The sequence below is a fragment of the Macaca thibetana genome, chromosome 16, assembly GCF_024542745.1.
Source record: "Macaca thibetana thibetana isolate TM-01 chromosome 16, ASM2454274v1, whole genome shotgun sequence".
Taxonomy (NCBI): domain Eukaryota; kingdom Metazoa; phylum Chordata; class Mammalia; order Primates; family Cercopithecidae; genus Macaca; species Macaca thibetana.
The window spans coordinates 76,487,060-76,502,742 of NC_065593.1; the positions used below are offsets into that span (position 1 = coordinate 76,487,060).

Below are 15,683 nucleotides of genomic sequence, written 5' to 3' on the forward strand. Positions count from 1 at the left end.
TAATGGGAATTACAGAAGAAGAAATATTTAAGTCAATAATGACTGAAGATTTCCCCAAATTAATGTCAGACACCAAACCATAAACAAGAAAGCTCAGAGTACCCCAAGCAGGATAAATGCCAAACAAACTATGCTTCAGTAAAACATATTCAGACTTCAGAAAATCACAGAGAAAGAAAAAAATATTAAACCAGAGGGGAAAAAACTTTACCTACAGAGAAGCAAAGAAAAAATTATTAATATATCTGACATCTCCTCAGAAACAATACAAGAGTAGAATGAAATAAAGTGGTTAAAAAAAAAAACAACCTAGAATTCTGTACCCCGCAGAATCATCCTTCAAAAGTGAAGGAGAAATAAAGACTTTCCCAAACAAAAACAGAAAATTTGTTGCCAGTAGACCTGCCTTGCAAGAAATGTTAAAAGTTCTTCTGAGAAAGAAAATGATATAGGTCAGAAAGTCTGATCTACATAAAGAAAGAATAAGCTTTAGAGAATAAGTGAAGATAAAGACTTTTTAAAAAATTCTTAATTGTTCTAACAGATAAGGTGTTCAAAATAACAACAGCAACAATATATTTGATTATGTATGCTTGTGTGTCTACGTGTATATGTATAACATATATATATACACATACACACGTTTGCATGTATGCTTGTGTGTGTGAGTAAAATAAATGACGACAACGATATAAGGAATGCCAGGAAGGAATAAGGGATATTTTGTTATTACACAGTATCTGCACTACCTGTGAAATAGTACAGTATTATTTGAAAGTGAACTTAAGTTTATTGTAAATATATATTGCAAATCCTACGCAGCCACTAAAAAAGGTGAAAAAATAAGTGATATAAGAAAGGAAAGAAAATTGAATTATATAAAATTTTGAATTAAAACAACAAACGGCAGAAAAGAGTAGAAGACAAATATAGAAACTGTAAAGGGTAACAAACAGAAAACAGTAATAAGTATGGTAGACATTAATCCAACTATATCGATAATCACTTCAAATGTCAATGATCTAAATATACCAATTACAAGTCAGAGATTGTAACAATGGGTCAAAAAAACAGACCCAACTAATGTGTTACTTACAAAAAACCCACTTTAAAGGAGTCAATTCCCCAACAAGACTTAACAGTCTTGACTGATGAGTATGTAACAAGAGAGAATCAAAACACGAGGCAAAAATGGAAAGAACTACATGGATAAACAGATGAATACACTATCACACTTGAGACTTTGATAGCCTTCTTTCAGAAATGGACAGATCCAGCAGGCAGAAAATCAGTAAGGACACAGCTGAACTCAATAGCACCATCAATCAACTGATTATGATGGACACCTATAGACTACTTCACATTACCACAGCAGAATACACATTCTTTTCAAGTGCACATGGAATGTTCATTATGAATGAACACATTCTGGGCAATAAAGTACACCTTAACAAACTCAAAAGAATAGAAATCATACAATGGTTGCTCTAAGACCACAACAGAATTAAACTAGAAATCAATAACAGAAAGAGAGCTGAAAAATCCCAAATACTTGGATAGTAAACACACATTTAAATAACACACAGTTCAAAGAAGAAATCTCAAAAGAAATTTTAAAATATTTTGAACTAAACAAAAATACAACTTTTCAAGATCTGTAGGATGCAGTGATAGACTGAAATTTATAGTGCTTAATATATTAGAAAAGAGGAAAGATCTAAAATCAATAATTTAAGCATCTATCTTAGGAAACCAGAAAAAGAAGAGCAAATTAAATTCAAAGCAAGCAGAAGAAAAGAAATAATAAAAACTAAAGCAGAAATCAATGAAATTTGAAATGGGAATCAATAAGAGAAAAATCAACAAAACCACATCCTGGTTCTTTGAAAAGAAAAAAAATTGAAAAGATCAATAAAATTGAGGAGCTCCTAGCCAGCCAGGCTAAAAGAGAGAGAGAAAGACACAAATTACTAATCCCAGAAATGAAAGAGGGGATATCACCACAGATTTCATGAACATTAAAACGACAATACAGGAATATTATAAGCAATTCTACACCCACAATTTGATGACTTAGATAAAATGACCAATTCCTTGAAAAACACAATCTGGCAAAATTCTTACAAGAAAAAATAGACAATCTGAACAGGCCTATAACTATTAAATAAATTTAATCAGCAATTGGTAACCTTCTAAAACAGAAAGCACTAGGCCCAGATGGGTTCACTGGTAAATTCTACTAAACATTTATGGAAGAAATTATATGAATTCTCTACAATCTTTTTCAGAAGGTAGAAGCAGAAGGACTACTTCCTAACTTATTCTGTAAGGTCAGCGTTACCCTAATGTGAAAACCAGACAGATACAACAAGAACACTACAGAAATTTCTCTCATGAACATAGATGCAAAAATTCTCAATAAAATATTCACAAATCAAATCCAACAATGTATAAAAGGAATTATACACCATGACTAAGGTATTTATACCAGGTATGCTAGACTGGCTCAACACTTGAAAATTGATTAATAAAATCAATCATATGAACAGGCTAAAGAAGAAAAATCACATGATCATATCCATATGATCAGATCCATAAAAAGCATTTGACAATATCCAAAAGCTCTGAAGACTGAAAATGAATATTATCAGGCAGACTGGGGACGGAGTACAGAACTTAAAGTTCTGAAATGGTATTGAGTTTACTATGATTTTTCCTTGTATTTTACCTGGCTTGGAGAGCTCAAAACTCAGAGAAGTATCTACTGGGTAAGGTCAGAAAAAGTTCCAAGAGAATCCCTCCCTTTCTGGTCTGAGGATCAGGAAAAGGGGCCCTTATGGCTCCAAGAGACTGGAGAAAACCTCCCCCTTTTTTTTCCCTTTCCCCCTTTTCTTCCATCCCAGTTCCCAGGCAATTTCATGGTAGTAGCAGCACAGATACGGTAGTGGTGACTGGCCAAGCACCTGAACTCTGAGAGAAGGGAATCTTTTTCTCTTATCCCAGGAGTTGTGGTCCCAAGGGTGTGAAGCACATCCTCATTGCTGTTGCTTTTTTCTCTGTCTGTTCTCCCATCACTTGGTCTGGATGAAGACACAGCTACAGGAAGTGACTGGCAGAGTAGTTAAACTGAAGCCCCCATTTTCTGTCCAGAGGACTGGGCAGAAAGGTCCTGGGGAACTGGAAAATGTTGGTGAGATTGTGGTGATAAGAGATCAAGAAAACAATCCCATAATGTTGTGGATGAACTATTGGGCTCACCTCTGAGTTGTGTGTGCATGGATCTGATCCTAAACAGCATACTATAGGCTTCTGTAACAGAGCTACAAGTTATACCACTACTCTGGTTCCAAAATGCACAGTGGGTCACACTCGTGGAACTGACCTAAATAGCACTGCAAATACTTTAAAACTTGAACTGGTATTTGACCACAGACTCCAGAAGGCAGGTAGAAAACTGTCCTGGACATAATCTGGGTGACTGGCCTCTGACACACAGACACAAAAATCAACACTCTCCTTAGGATTTAAACAAAACTCAGGGTCTCATGAAATAATAATCAAAGTATCTATGACAATCCTAAACTATTTGGCATATGAATAAATAGGAAAATCACAACTTGAAAGTGAAATGTCAATAAACAAATGTCAACCCTAAGATGACACAGATGTCGAAATTTAAAAAAAAAACAAAAAACAAAGACTTTAAGGCAACTCTATAACAATGCTTCACTATGTAAAGGCAAACATTCCCTAAATGAACGGAAAGACAGAAAGTCTCAAAATCCGGCATGTATTTTACATGTAAAGAATATCATGCTTCCTATCAGCCAAATTTCAAGTGCTCAGTAGCTACATGTGGCCAATTATTATGTATTATACCATGAAGTTCTAGACCTATATTCAGAATCAAGTCCAATCAGTCTCTAGAAAGTACTAATCTAAGAAGTATGATCCAACCACCAAAGACCAGAAAAATCCATGGATGATTACTCTTACCACATCCTCATTTAACTCACCTATGTGGTCTGTGCAAAAGACAGACAAATCTTGGAGAATTATGGTAAATTTTTGTAACTTATTCAGGTCATAATCTAATCCACTGTTACTTTAAGTGCCTTTCCATTCCATAGGGCACTATGCTGGTCTACCACACTAATAGTATGTTCATAAGACTTGGTGAACAGGAAGTAGCAACTAAACTAGGTATCTTGGGAAGAGGCTTATTGCAGAACTTCAGGTGAATCTTAGGGCAGACCATGAGTATTTTGAAAAATAGCTATGCCATCCTCTGCAAAAAACTATTATTCTTTTTGGAAAGAATAGTTTTTGGCTTATTACAGGGCTTAGAATAAATGGTTTGACCATGTGCCACCATATTACCATGTGACCTGGGCAGCCTGCCGTGAACTTAGTATTACTAGACCAACAAAACAATATAATTGGGTGTGCACTGCAGCACTTCATCATCAGATGGAAGAGTGTATGTGAGATGAGGGTTCAGCAGGTCTTGAATCATAAATAATCGGTATGAGTAAGTAGCCATAAGTCCATGGCTCCTACTTTTGCTACATCATTTCTTTTCTCTCAATTTGGATGTAAGATCTGATCTCATGGAGAATTTTTCTATGACCATCTGACTGAGGGAAAAAAGTCAGGCCTTGCTTAATGATGGTTCTGCATGACATGTAGGTGACAATAGCACAGCAGCTCCATTCAGGGGTGGTCCTGAAGGAGTGGTGAAGTGAAGAAGTGAAGCCCTCCCTGTGGCAGAAATTTGAGCAGGGCCTGATTGTCCGTTTCAATTGTAAGGAGAGATAACAAAGGTACTATTCTATACTGACTCACGGACAGTGTTTAATGGTTTTACTGGATATTCAGAGACTTGAAAGGAACAATTACAGAACTGATTACAAAGATATCTAGTGTCAAAGAATTTGGCTGTATCTCCTTGAAAGGGAACACATATGAAATAATTTATGCCCCATGTGAATCCCTGACAAAGAGCAAACACGGCAGAGAAGGGGCTGCTTAACCTGGTAAATAAGATGGCTTTTTCTGGGGACTCAGTCAGTCTCAGCCAATGAAAATGGCCTACCCAGCCACTCTACCCTACCCTCATTAACAAGGGATGGAGTTTATACATGAACTTAGCAAAATGAACTTCCACTCATCAATACTAATCTAAGACCACAGCTGAATGACCACCCTACCAGCAGTCCATACATGTGCTGGGGGATAGGTAGGTAGATATGCCAGTATATGGTATCATTCACAGGATGAGCAGAAAATTACCTCTCTGCTCATTTCTAGCTCCTTGTGATTTCCCCTTCCTTTTTAATAAATCAACTATAAATTTAAAATAAATTTTGTTACATTCGTTATCTACCACTTCTGTTTATAGTGCAAAGGTTTTCAGGTTTGTCTTATTCTGCCCCCTTGTGGGAACTAGCTCTTCAATCTTTCACTAGGAAAAAAACATTAAAACCAACTGCTCTTCAAATGAAACAAAACAAAAAATGTATCAACTCCATAATAATTTTCCCCAGGCTTTACCAATAGATCCCTTCCTCATCATTTCTTATCCAACTGTTTATGACCCTTCAAAAAGACCCTTCAAAAAGTTTTTCAAAGGAGCTTTTATAACTTTTATATCTTACCAGAAAAATTCACCTAAGAATATTTTAAAATACAAATCTTTCTAGATGTTCATACCTTTACCAAACTTATTTTATTTTTTTTTGAGACAGTCTTGCTCTGTCGCCCAGGCTGGAGTGCAGTGGCACAATCTCGGCTCGCTGCAAGCTCCGCCTCCCAGGTTCACGCCATTCTCCTGCCTCAGCCTCCTGAGTAGCTGGGAGTACAGGCATCTGCCACCACGCCCAGCTCTCTTTTTTTGTTTTTTGTATAATTAGTAGAGGCGGGGCTTCACCGTGTTACCCAGGATGGTCTTGATCTCCTGACCTCATGATCCACCCGCCTTGGGCCTCCCAAAGTGCTGAGATTACAGGTATGAGCCACAGCAACCGGCCTTCCAAACTTTTTAGTTGTCATGCTTTTATTCCTTTTCTTTCATAAAGGTGAATAAGCAAGGAGTGGCTTCTACAAGGCTTCTAGTGTTAATTAGGCCAATTATCATAAGTTAAATAGAATATTTAATATGTTCTGATACATAATGTGCTCGGGGCCACGTATTCCAAGAGCTTAAGATTATAAATTAATTATCATAATCACTTTGCAAATCTGAGCATTCATATATGAGGAAATAGTGGAATACGTAATGGGTTACTTACACCATCAACCAACATGCAGATTTTAAGAAATTAACAATTTAAGTATGTTCCTGGAGGGATGGCCATGCTATACTGCTAATGGAGAGAGAAGGGAGAACTAAAACTGCATTTTATTTTTCAAAAATCTTCAAACTAGTTCGTATATGCATATGCATCTTGCATATGCCAGTATGAGCTCAGAGGAAAACATGGAAAGATACAGACTGAATGTAGGTATTTCTTACTTTAGGAGAGTGGAATAGGAATAAGCCTTAACATATCCTTTTTAAATGTCTACATTGTTTGGTACAAATTAACTTTTTAAAAAATTAATGAAACTATAACAATAAAAAATATAAAGTATGACTAAAATATAAAAATGCATTCTGACACATCCCTAACATTCCAAATAATAATGAACTATTGGCCTCAAGTTGGGGCTACGTATTCCAAGAGGCATCCCAAGTTTAATTTTATAAAAATAGTGTGTTTTAATTTAAAAAAATCTACAACAAATTAAATTTCAGAAGAAATACAGAACTAGAAATAAAGATATTTCAGAGGGATTTATCATTTAAGCTCAGATCTTCCAAATATTATCCAACCACCAACAAACAAATACGTACTTTATATATCAGAATGAAAAGGTTCTAAATACATGCTACCAACAATGCTGATTTGAAACTTGGGATGTAGATAAGTATAAAGCCAGAATATAATATAAAATTAATATTTCCTGTAGGAAAATAATGGTGATTTCACAACATTATTCCGAGAATTCAATAAGGATTATGTGAAAGCACCTAGTCCACAACCTGGCACATACACAAAACAGTCTTATTCATTAGTAACGCTACTATACTAGATATATTCTTATACTGAGATAAAGAAGTAATACACTGAATATTGAAATAATTTCCTTGTCACTCTATGTAATTAACCACAGTTGGTTCAAGAAAGAAATCATTGTAACTTTCCAGACTGAAGAATAATTTGTGTGTTTCAAGAGCATAAACATCTAATTTCTACTAAATATTTTACATATTTGCAAGGAAAGAGGATCAGAATATAGTATATTTGACAATTTAATATACTAGTTCTATTGACACATCAGCTGGTATTAATCAAATAAAGTTGGCTACAAATAATGGAAGTCATGCAAAGCCACACCGTACACATTTTCCCATCTTCCAGCATGAGCTGGTTTCATGGACATCATTACACCAGTACACATCTTGTACACCAGAACTCAATGCCTACATAATGCTATTTTTGCAAAAGAAAATAAAAACTGGGTTTCAACCATATCATGCTGGCTCATCTACCTACTTAATGTCTAGAACCAAGTAAGTTGCTTACATATATATGATCGCTAATGGAAAAAAAATCATTTAATGCAGAAAATGGAGCCAGTAAAACAAAACAAAAAAATACCTCTGATAAAGTAACTCAAGATTCCTGAAATACAGAATCTGAATTCCTAGAACTATAGTTTCCTTCATCAAACTTGATAGCCTAAATACAAGGCACTAGCACTGTTCTGTATGCAAAGACCCTACTATTAATAAACTCCTATATTACTAGGAAAAATGGAGACCCATAGACAAGACAAAATACAGTAAGTAATATAGTCCAATTATATATAATATGCTATTGGAGAGTAGAAAATAACCACCTAACCTGCGACAGTCATACCGGGGTTAAACTAACACAATCAGTTTTACAGTCACATTTCAAGAGTCCATCTCCCATCTCTGACATGTAATAAGCAGAAGACATTGGAGGTTCCTGCCCCTAAACTGGAACAGTGAGTATGAGCATGTTTGAGTCAAAATCCACTGTACTGGAGAGACAGATCAGAAGCCAAGGAACTTGTTAACACACAGGAAAGAAAAGGACCCTGATGCACAGAGGATAAGAAATTGGCACAGTCCAACAGACATCATATATTTCTGCTGCTACTGGAGAAGAAACATGAAATAGAAACGGTATCCACAATCAAGGCAGATTATCAGGCAGTATGCAACTGTATGGGGATCAGCTGTTTACAGTTAGCGTTTGTTCTGAATGAACTAGCATCTGTCCCAGGAGGTTGATATTGGTGCACACTAATTTTACAATATTTTGAGTACTATCTGTATTGTAATAAAATGGAAGGGTACTGGTTCTGGGTTAAGATGAAGTAGGCACACTATGCCTTAACTGAATGTAACTAAAACCCCTGAATATAACTGAAAATCCTGGAAAGAATGATGAACCAGCAACCTGAGACTCAGAAAAGAAAACACTAGTGGGCAAACTGTGGAAGAAAACTAGAACTTAAAGTACAACCAGTTCAGCAACGAGTTTCCAGCTGTTTTTTATGTACCCCAAACCCCAAGACTGAATCCAAATCCTGGAACTACACACCAGGAACAAACACAAAGAGATACAAAATAAGTCTTCTCTTTCTGGTTAGAAAGTGGGAATGGAGGGCCTCTATATGGGACTGAGTGAATGGGGGAAATCCCCTGGCTTTTTCTTCCTTTACCTTTCTCTTCCAGCCCTGTCCCTAGGCAAGCCCATCTCACAACCAGCAGCTATAGCTGAGGAGACACATAAATCTCTGAGGAAGAGGAACTTTTCTTATTAGAGGACCAGTGGTACAAGGAATGTGAGAGAACTGCAAGGAGAAATAGACAAATCCACACTCATAGCCTGAGATTTCAATATTCCTTGCTGTTCAACAAGTAGAAAGAAAATGGGCAAGAATATAGAAAACTTAAATAACACTATCAATCAACGTGACCAGGTTGACATTTATAGAACCTTCCGCCCTAAAACAGCATAATACACATTCTTTTTAAGTGCACACAGAACAGTTATTAAAATAGATCATTTCCTGGGCCATAAAACAAGTCTCAACAAATTTAAAACGATTCAACCTACAGAAAGTTTGTCCTCTGATCACAATGAAATTTAAGTAAGAATCAATAAGACAAAGATATCTGAAAAACTTCCAAATGTTTGGAAACTACATCAACACACTTCTAAATAACACATGAGTCAAAGAAGAAATCAAAAGGGTATTTTGAACTAAATGAAAATACTACTTATCAGAATCTACATAACATAACTAAAGCAGTAAATAGAAATTTCTAACACTAAACTCCTATATTAGAAGAGAAAGCTCCCGTATCAATGACCCCAGCCTCTACCTTAAGAAACAAGAAAAGATAAAATTAAACCCTGAAGGCAGGCAGAAGAAAGAAAATAATAAAGGACAAAGTATAAATCAACGAAATAGAAGACAGGAAAGCAATACAGAAACCAAATACAAAACTGAAACTGATAGTCTCTGAGATGTGTAAAACTGACAAATCTTTGTCCAAAATGATCAGTACAGTGAGAAAGAATACTCAAATTACCAGTATCAGAAATGAGAATGCTTACATCACTACAGATTATGCAGATATTAAAATGTTTCTCAATAAGAAACACGTAATTTGAATAGTCCTATATTTATTAAATAATTGAATTCACATTTAAAAACCTTCCAGCAAATAAAATTCCAAGCCCAGTTAGCTTCTGATAAATTGTATCAAACAGTTAAGGATGAAATAATATCAATTCTACAGGATGTAGCTTAGGAAACTGAAGAGGAGGAAACTGAAGTTGAAACTTCCAACTTATTCTATGAGGCCAGCATTATTCTGATTCTAAAACCAGACAAAGACAGTAGAAAACAAGAAAATGAAAAGTCAATATTCCACGTGAATACAGATGCAAAAATAATTTAAATTCTTAGCAAATCAAATACGCCAACCATACAAAAACAAGTCACAGGTCAGACTTGCCCTCCTTTAGAGCACTGCTTCCTATCATAATAGTCCAAATCAAATAAATAATGAAAATATTTGTACCACATACTTAAGTAAACCGATCAGGTTTTCTACTGGAGGTGACTCGCTTGGACATCAATTACTCTGGATTCTGGTAAAGAACTGAAGACATTATTCTAACATCTCCTTTCCTACACATTATTTATTTTCCCTGGAGTTCGGAACTTTCTTTTGCTTACTATTTTATGTATTTATCACCAATTCAATCTTCAGACTCTCATTAGTTGTCTAAAACTTTTCTAAAGACAATTAACTGCATCCGGTTTCTACCAATCTCATTTTCCTGAAGACGGCTCTTCTGGAGGCTTCTAACCCACTCCAATCTGAACTGCTAGCCCTTTATCCCCTTCTTTTTATTGTCATTCTGAAAGATCTTTCTGCTTTGACTTTCCTATCTCTTGCAGTTCATTTCTTTCATTTGTCTGTCTTTTTTATTTTGATGGATCACATCCTCCAACAGATTCCTTAGAAAGTGTGTAAGACAGGCAGATTGTTTTTGAAAATGTACATATCTAATTCTATTCTTATATTTGAATAATAGTATCAATGCATATGGAATTCAGAGATTGAAAATTATTTTCCTTCAGAATTTTGAAGATGCTGCTTTAGTTTTCAGTTTCCAATGCTACCACTGAGAAGTGCAAAGCCAACTCATTCCCTCCCACCCCCCAGAAGCATGAACGATCTGTTTGGCCCCAGTGATTTCAAATTTCACCACAATGTGCCTTAGTTTGGATCTATTTTCATCCACTGTACTGAGCACAGAGTGAGCCTTTTCAGTCAGGAAACTTTATGCTCTTCAGTTAAGAAAATTATCTTCAATCATCTCGTTGATGATTTCTTTTCCATTTTCTCTGGTGTTTCTTTTGACAACTATTATTTGAATATTGAAATTCCTGGAATGATCCTGTGATTTTTATTAACACTCCTCCGTTTCTTTTTATATTTTTGTCCTTTTGCTCCATTTTTTCAGAGATTCTTTCAGCACATTAGCCTCTGATAATTTTATGGAGCTTTTGGTTTTTACTATCAGAATTTCAATGCCTAAGAGCCTTTTTTAAAAGTCATAATACCACTCTTCTATGTACTTTTTTCTTGTCTCACGGTTATTTTCTCTTATTTCTGGGGATAACAGTTATATAATTTTCCTCTGCAAAATGTTTGTCTCTCCAAGTTGTTTTATTCCATTTAATTTCTATCTTTCATACATTTAGAGAGCTTCTTCAAATATCTACTAATCTTTGTTAGCTGCTCATATTTAAGAGCACAGGACTGAAAAGCTGATTTGGAGCTTTGATACACGGAGTGAGCTAACTGGCCTGTTTATTTCAGGAATCTCTGATGACTAAATTTCCTCTTTCTTCTTTTATCTTCCTTTTTTTGGTCAGGTTCTCCAGAAAAGACATTTTTTTCCAACCTCCTGCCTGAAATCTGAAGGTCTAACTGCCAGTATTCTGGGAGCCCAGTAGGAGAAAGACAGGAGGGAGATATCTAAGGTCCAATTCCCCTATTTTTAGCATGGGACTTCTCCCCTCAACTATGCCTGGTGTCTCCCAGGCTAGTGCTTCTGGTTTTCCCCACTCCTAAAGATAAATTTTGCTTTTGGTTAGGGGTGAGGAGTTCAGCATTTGCCCAGCTGACTGGTTAGATGGTTTTAGGGAGGAAGTCCCAGAAATCCAATGCTTCTTCATCTGACTTTCAACCAATTGTCATTTCATCTCCATTTCCACACACTGTCATTCTCAAGCTTGTTGAGACCTCTTGAGGTTGTTTTGTTGATTTCCTCTGCTACTGTTAGAATTCAGTTTTCAATTATTCATATACTCTCCAGTTTCTAAAACTGTGTTGATATTTTCTCCTTCCAATCCTTCCTTACTGATCTTTCAGTGGGTTTCTGGAGGTAACAAGCGTTTTATGCTCATCCCATCTTTTACTCCCAATAATACTATTTCTCATTCATTTCAACTCATTATAGTTTTTTAAAATTTTCTTTCTGGCCAGGCATGGTGGCTCACACCTGTAATCCTAGCACTTTGGAAGGCTGAGGTGAATGGATCACTTGAGGTCAGAAGTTTGAGATCAGCCTGGCCAACATGGTGAAACCTCATCTCCACTAAAAATACAAAAAAAGCTGGGCCTGTAATCCCAGCTACTCTGGAGGCTGAGGCAGGAGAATCGCTTGAACCCAGGAGGCAGAGGTTGCAGTGAGTCAAGATCAAGCCATTGCACTCTGCACTCCAGCCTACGTGACAGAGCAAGATTCTGTCTCAAAAAAAATTTTTTTCTTTTGAATAAAGAGATATTACAAACAAAGTATCTAAAAAGTTAAGAAACATGCTTTTACTATCAATTAACTCTAACAATGATACAATTCCTGGTGACTTCAAATTGAGATCAGGTAGTTGTACTCTGGATCACAGAAATCCCTGGTTTTGTTGTTTGAAGTTTCAGCTTTGTTAATAAAATTCAATTATGCTCATTGATTTGAAAAATATTTTAACTGACAAAGCTCAGAGTAAATTAGATAAGTGATTTCAAACATCTGTATTTGATATTTGATAAAATTTAAGACATTTAATAATTACAACAATTTTAGTAATAATTTGTACTGTTATTTTTAGAGTTTTGCATAATCTCATTTTTATATAAAAATATGTTTACAGGGAAAATAAGAGTGAACAAGATAAATTCCAGACATAGTCATAATACATGCTTATTACTTAAGTATGATTAAGTTTAGCACAATTTAAAATTTTCAACACATATTATTCTTCTTTTTATTTTGCAACAAACAATTTTATAAAAATAGTAGAGCTCTAAAACCTGGGAAGAGCAAAGTTGGATAAAAAGAGGGACACGATTATAGAATAAATAAATCTGAAGCTTTTACAGAATTAAAAACTGCACATTTGTAAATCTGAGCTTTATTTTATTTTACGCTATTACAGATTCTTTGAAAACCTAACTCAATAAATGATTGAAATTTTATAATCTGTTCATCAGTTTGGTTTCTCAATTCTCATTCTCTTTGAGATCAAGTCATTCATTCACCATTTATTTAGTGACTACTATATACTATGTACTTATTATTGGCACTTGAGGATACAGCAGTGATCAAAGCACAAAAATCACTGCTATCACAAAACATCCATTCTAGTTTTGAACAGAGAAAATAAACAGAATAAATACGAAGGTGATAAGTACTATAAAGAAAAAGGAATGCAGAGCTGGTGGTCATGCAATATTAAATAACTTAGAAAAGGTCTAACTGGAGATTTCACTGACTCAATGTTTTTACCTACTTTCAAAGTTGTCCCTTCAAAAATTAATCAAATGCCTGTGATAATAAATTTTAAATAGAAAAGGAAAATAAGAAGGAAGATCCTAACATAGCAATTACCAACAAAAACCATTTCTTCTGAGAGAGCTAAGACAACAAATACTATATTGATGAAATTTTAAAAACCAGTGTGTGATGATACTCCAACAAATGTTGAAAATTCACTTTTGGTTACATTCCAAAAGTGGTATCTCGATACATACCATAATGCTTCAAAATTACTTAAACTTTAGTATCATTTAAAAAGCAGGCACTAGACAATATTTAATTTTCTTATTATCTTGAATAAATAATATACAGATTTTTATATCATATCATTTAAATCCTAAATGAGAAACTACAATATCTAAACTATACCATGGCAATATCCTAGTTTCCAAATTAAGTATTAGAAAGAAATATCTAATGTTATTTTTTGAAATTTAATAATCAATTTGATGAAAATTTACCTTGCCCAGAGCGGCTTTGGCGAGAGTCTACACTTGACTGTCTTCGATCCGGTGGTTCCTCGCTCCCTCCATCTGCATAAAATTAAAAACAACATAAGTAAATAGATAATGAGATTGACATAACAGTGTCTCTGACATTATCTACATATTAAAACTACTATATGGATCATTTATTTGTATTTCCTATAATCTGGATCATTAAAATATTTGAGGATTTTTCTTATATAAACCAATGGTTCTTACCCTTATTTTTGTGGGTTTACACTCCCCTCTTGAAGTCTTAAGAAAGTGTAGGAGTTTTTCCCTTCCCCCATAGGTATATACTCTACTTTGCATATAATGAAGGAAAGTTAGCAACTCCAAAGTTCAGTCACAGAATTCCAGTTAAGAAGGCCTGATTTAAAACAATCTTTTAAATTAATTACAGCTGCTTTTTCTGTCTAAAGTACAACAGTACATCAAATAATCCCTAGGACTGTTTTACTATAATAAGAATTACATACGCTATGTTTTATAAGAGATAAAAATCAATAAACCTATAAAAGAAATCAATAAAAGCTAAAAACCAAATAAATCTTGAGTTTACCATGATTTTTAAAATTATACAGAAACAAATCCATTTCATTATATACATCTACTTTTAAGAAATAAGCAAAACACTCATGCACTTTAAGAAAAGTTAAAACAAATTTTACTTTATGTAAATAATTCCCTCAATTTTGTTACACAGAAACAGAAAAATTACACATCACAAATTCATTAAAATAGGCACAGTAAAACAGAAATTAATACACTGAGAATGTAAAGTATAATATAAAAAATGAAACTAAACCAAGCAAAATCTTTAACATAGTGGTCTATACACTTACAAATTTGTTATCACTTTAATCAGATAAAAAATGCATTAAGGCATCAACAATTTCTTTGTTCTTTCTTTCATACAATCACTTATTTTTTAACTCGACATGGAAAAGGGGTAGTAGCTGTAAGCAGGTTTAATAAAGAGTATTCTTGCTCTGTCATCTACTTACTCTATGGTTTATTCTTTGTAATAGAGCTCGCGTATTAACATCTATTGCTTTTTAAACAGATGTCTGTTTTTTAATTCATTATTGATAGAAAGCTTCCTTTTAAATATATTTATTATATGTAAGGCCTAGCAATAATTAAATCCAATTCATGTATATAGATCAACTATTCTTTATTTTGTAGAGGGCTGTTCAACTAGCAAGTACAGCAGCATTTAATCGATTCCAAATATATGATGACAATACAAAATACTAAGTACACTGCCAGGAAATACTAATATCTCTTATTCCACAGTAATCTAGTAAAACACTCCACTAATTTAATTAGTCAGATTTGTAAAATAACTTATCACATAGAAAGATACTCAAAGTAATAGGCAACCATATTTTTCCTTCCAGTATGAAAATCCTGTTTAAATATAAATCAGTTTAAATATTATTTTAGTTCTGCTGTTACTACATAAGTTACCATATTTGAATAAAAAGACATGTTGACAAAATAAGGTGTTATCTGAAAGACAAATATGAGAAATTTTTCTTTGACATTATTTTAAAAAATTAAAGCAAAAATCTAGTCATGGATTATCATCTCTGAATGGGTGATCTGCCTCTGTTGAAATTAAAACTTAAATTATTTAATTTTGCCCTTTTAAAGGAAATGTGAATGTTTATAATCCTTCTTAACTGTACTTCAAATTCTAAGTAAACAACTCTAT

The 15,683-nt window shown here is 34.3% G+C and overlaps 1 protein-coding gene across 8 annotated transcripts in view; it reads right to left on the reverse strand.

Moving 5' to 3' along the window:
* Positions 1 to 15,683, reverse strand: part of TANC2 (tetratricopeptide repeat, ankyrin repeat and coiled-coil containing 2) — a 468,803-nt gene that overhangs the window by 345,180 nt on the left and 107,940 nt on the right. For all 8 annotated transcript variants that reach the window (XM_050764933.1, XM_050764941.1, XM_050764940.1 and 5 more), the window contains one exon: positions 13,940 to 14,011. In XM_050764933.1, the coding sequence (XP_050620890.1) occupies positions 13,940 to 14,011 (72 nt within the window). The remainder of the gene's footprint in view (positions 1 to 13,939; positions 14,012 to 15,683) is intronic.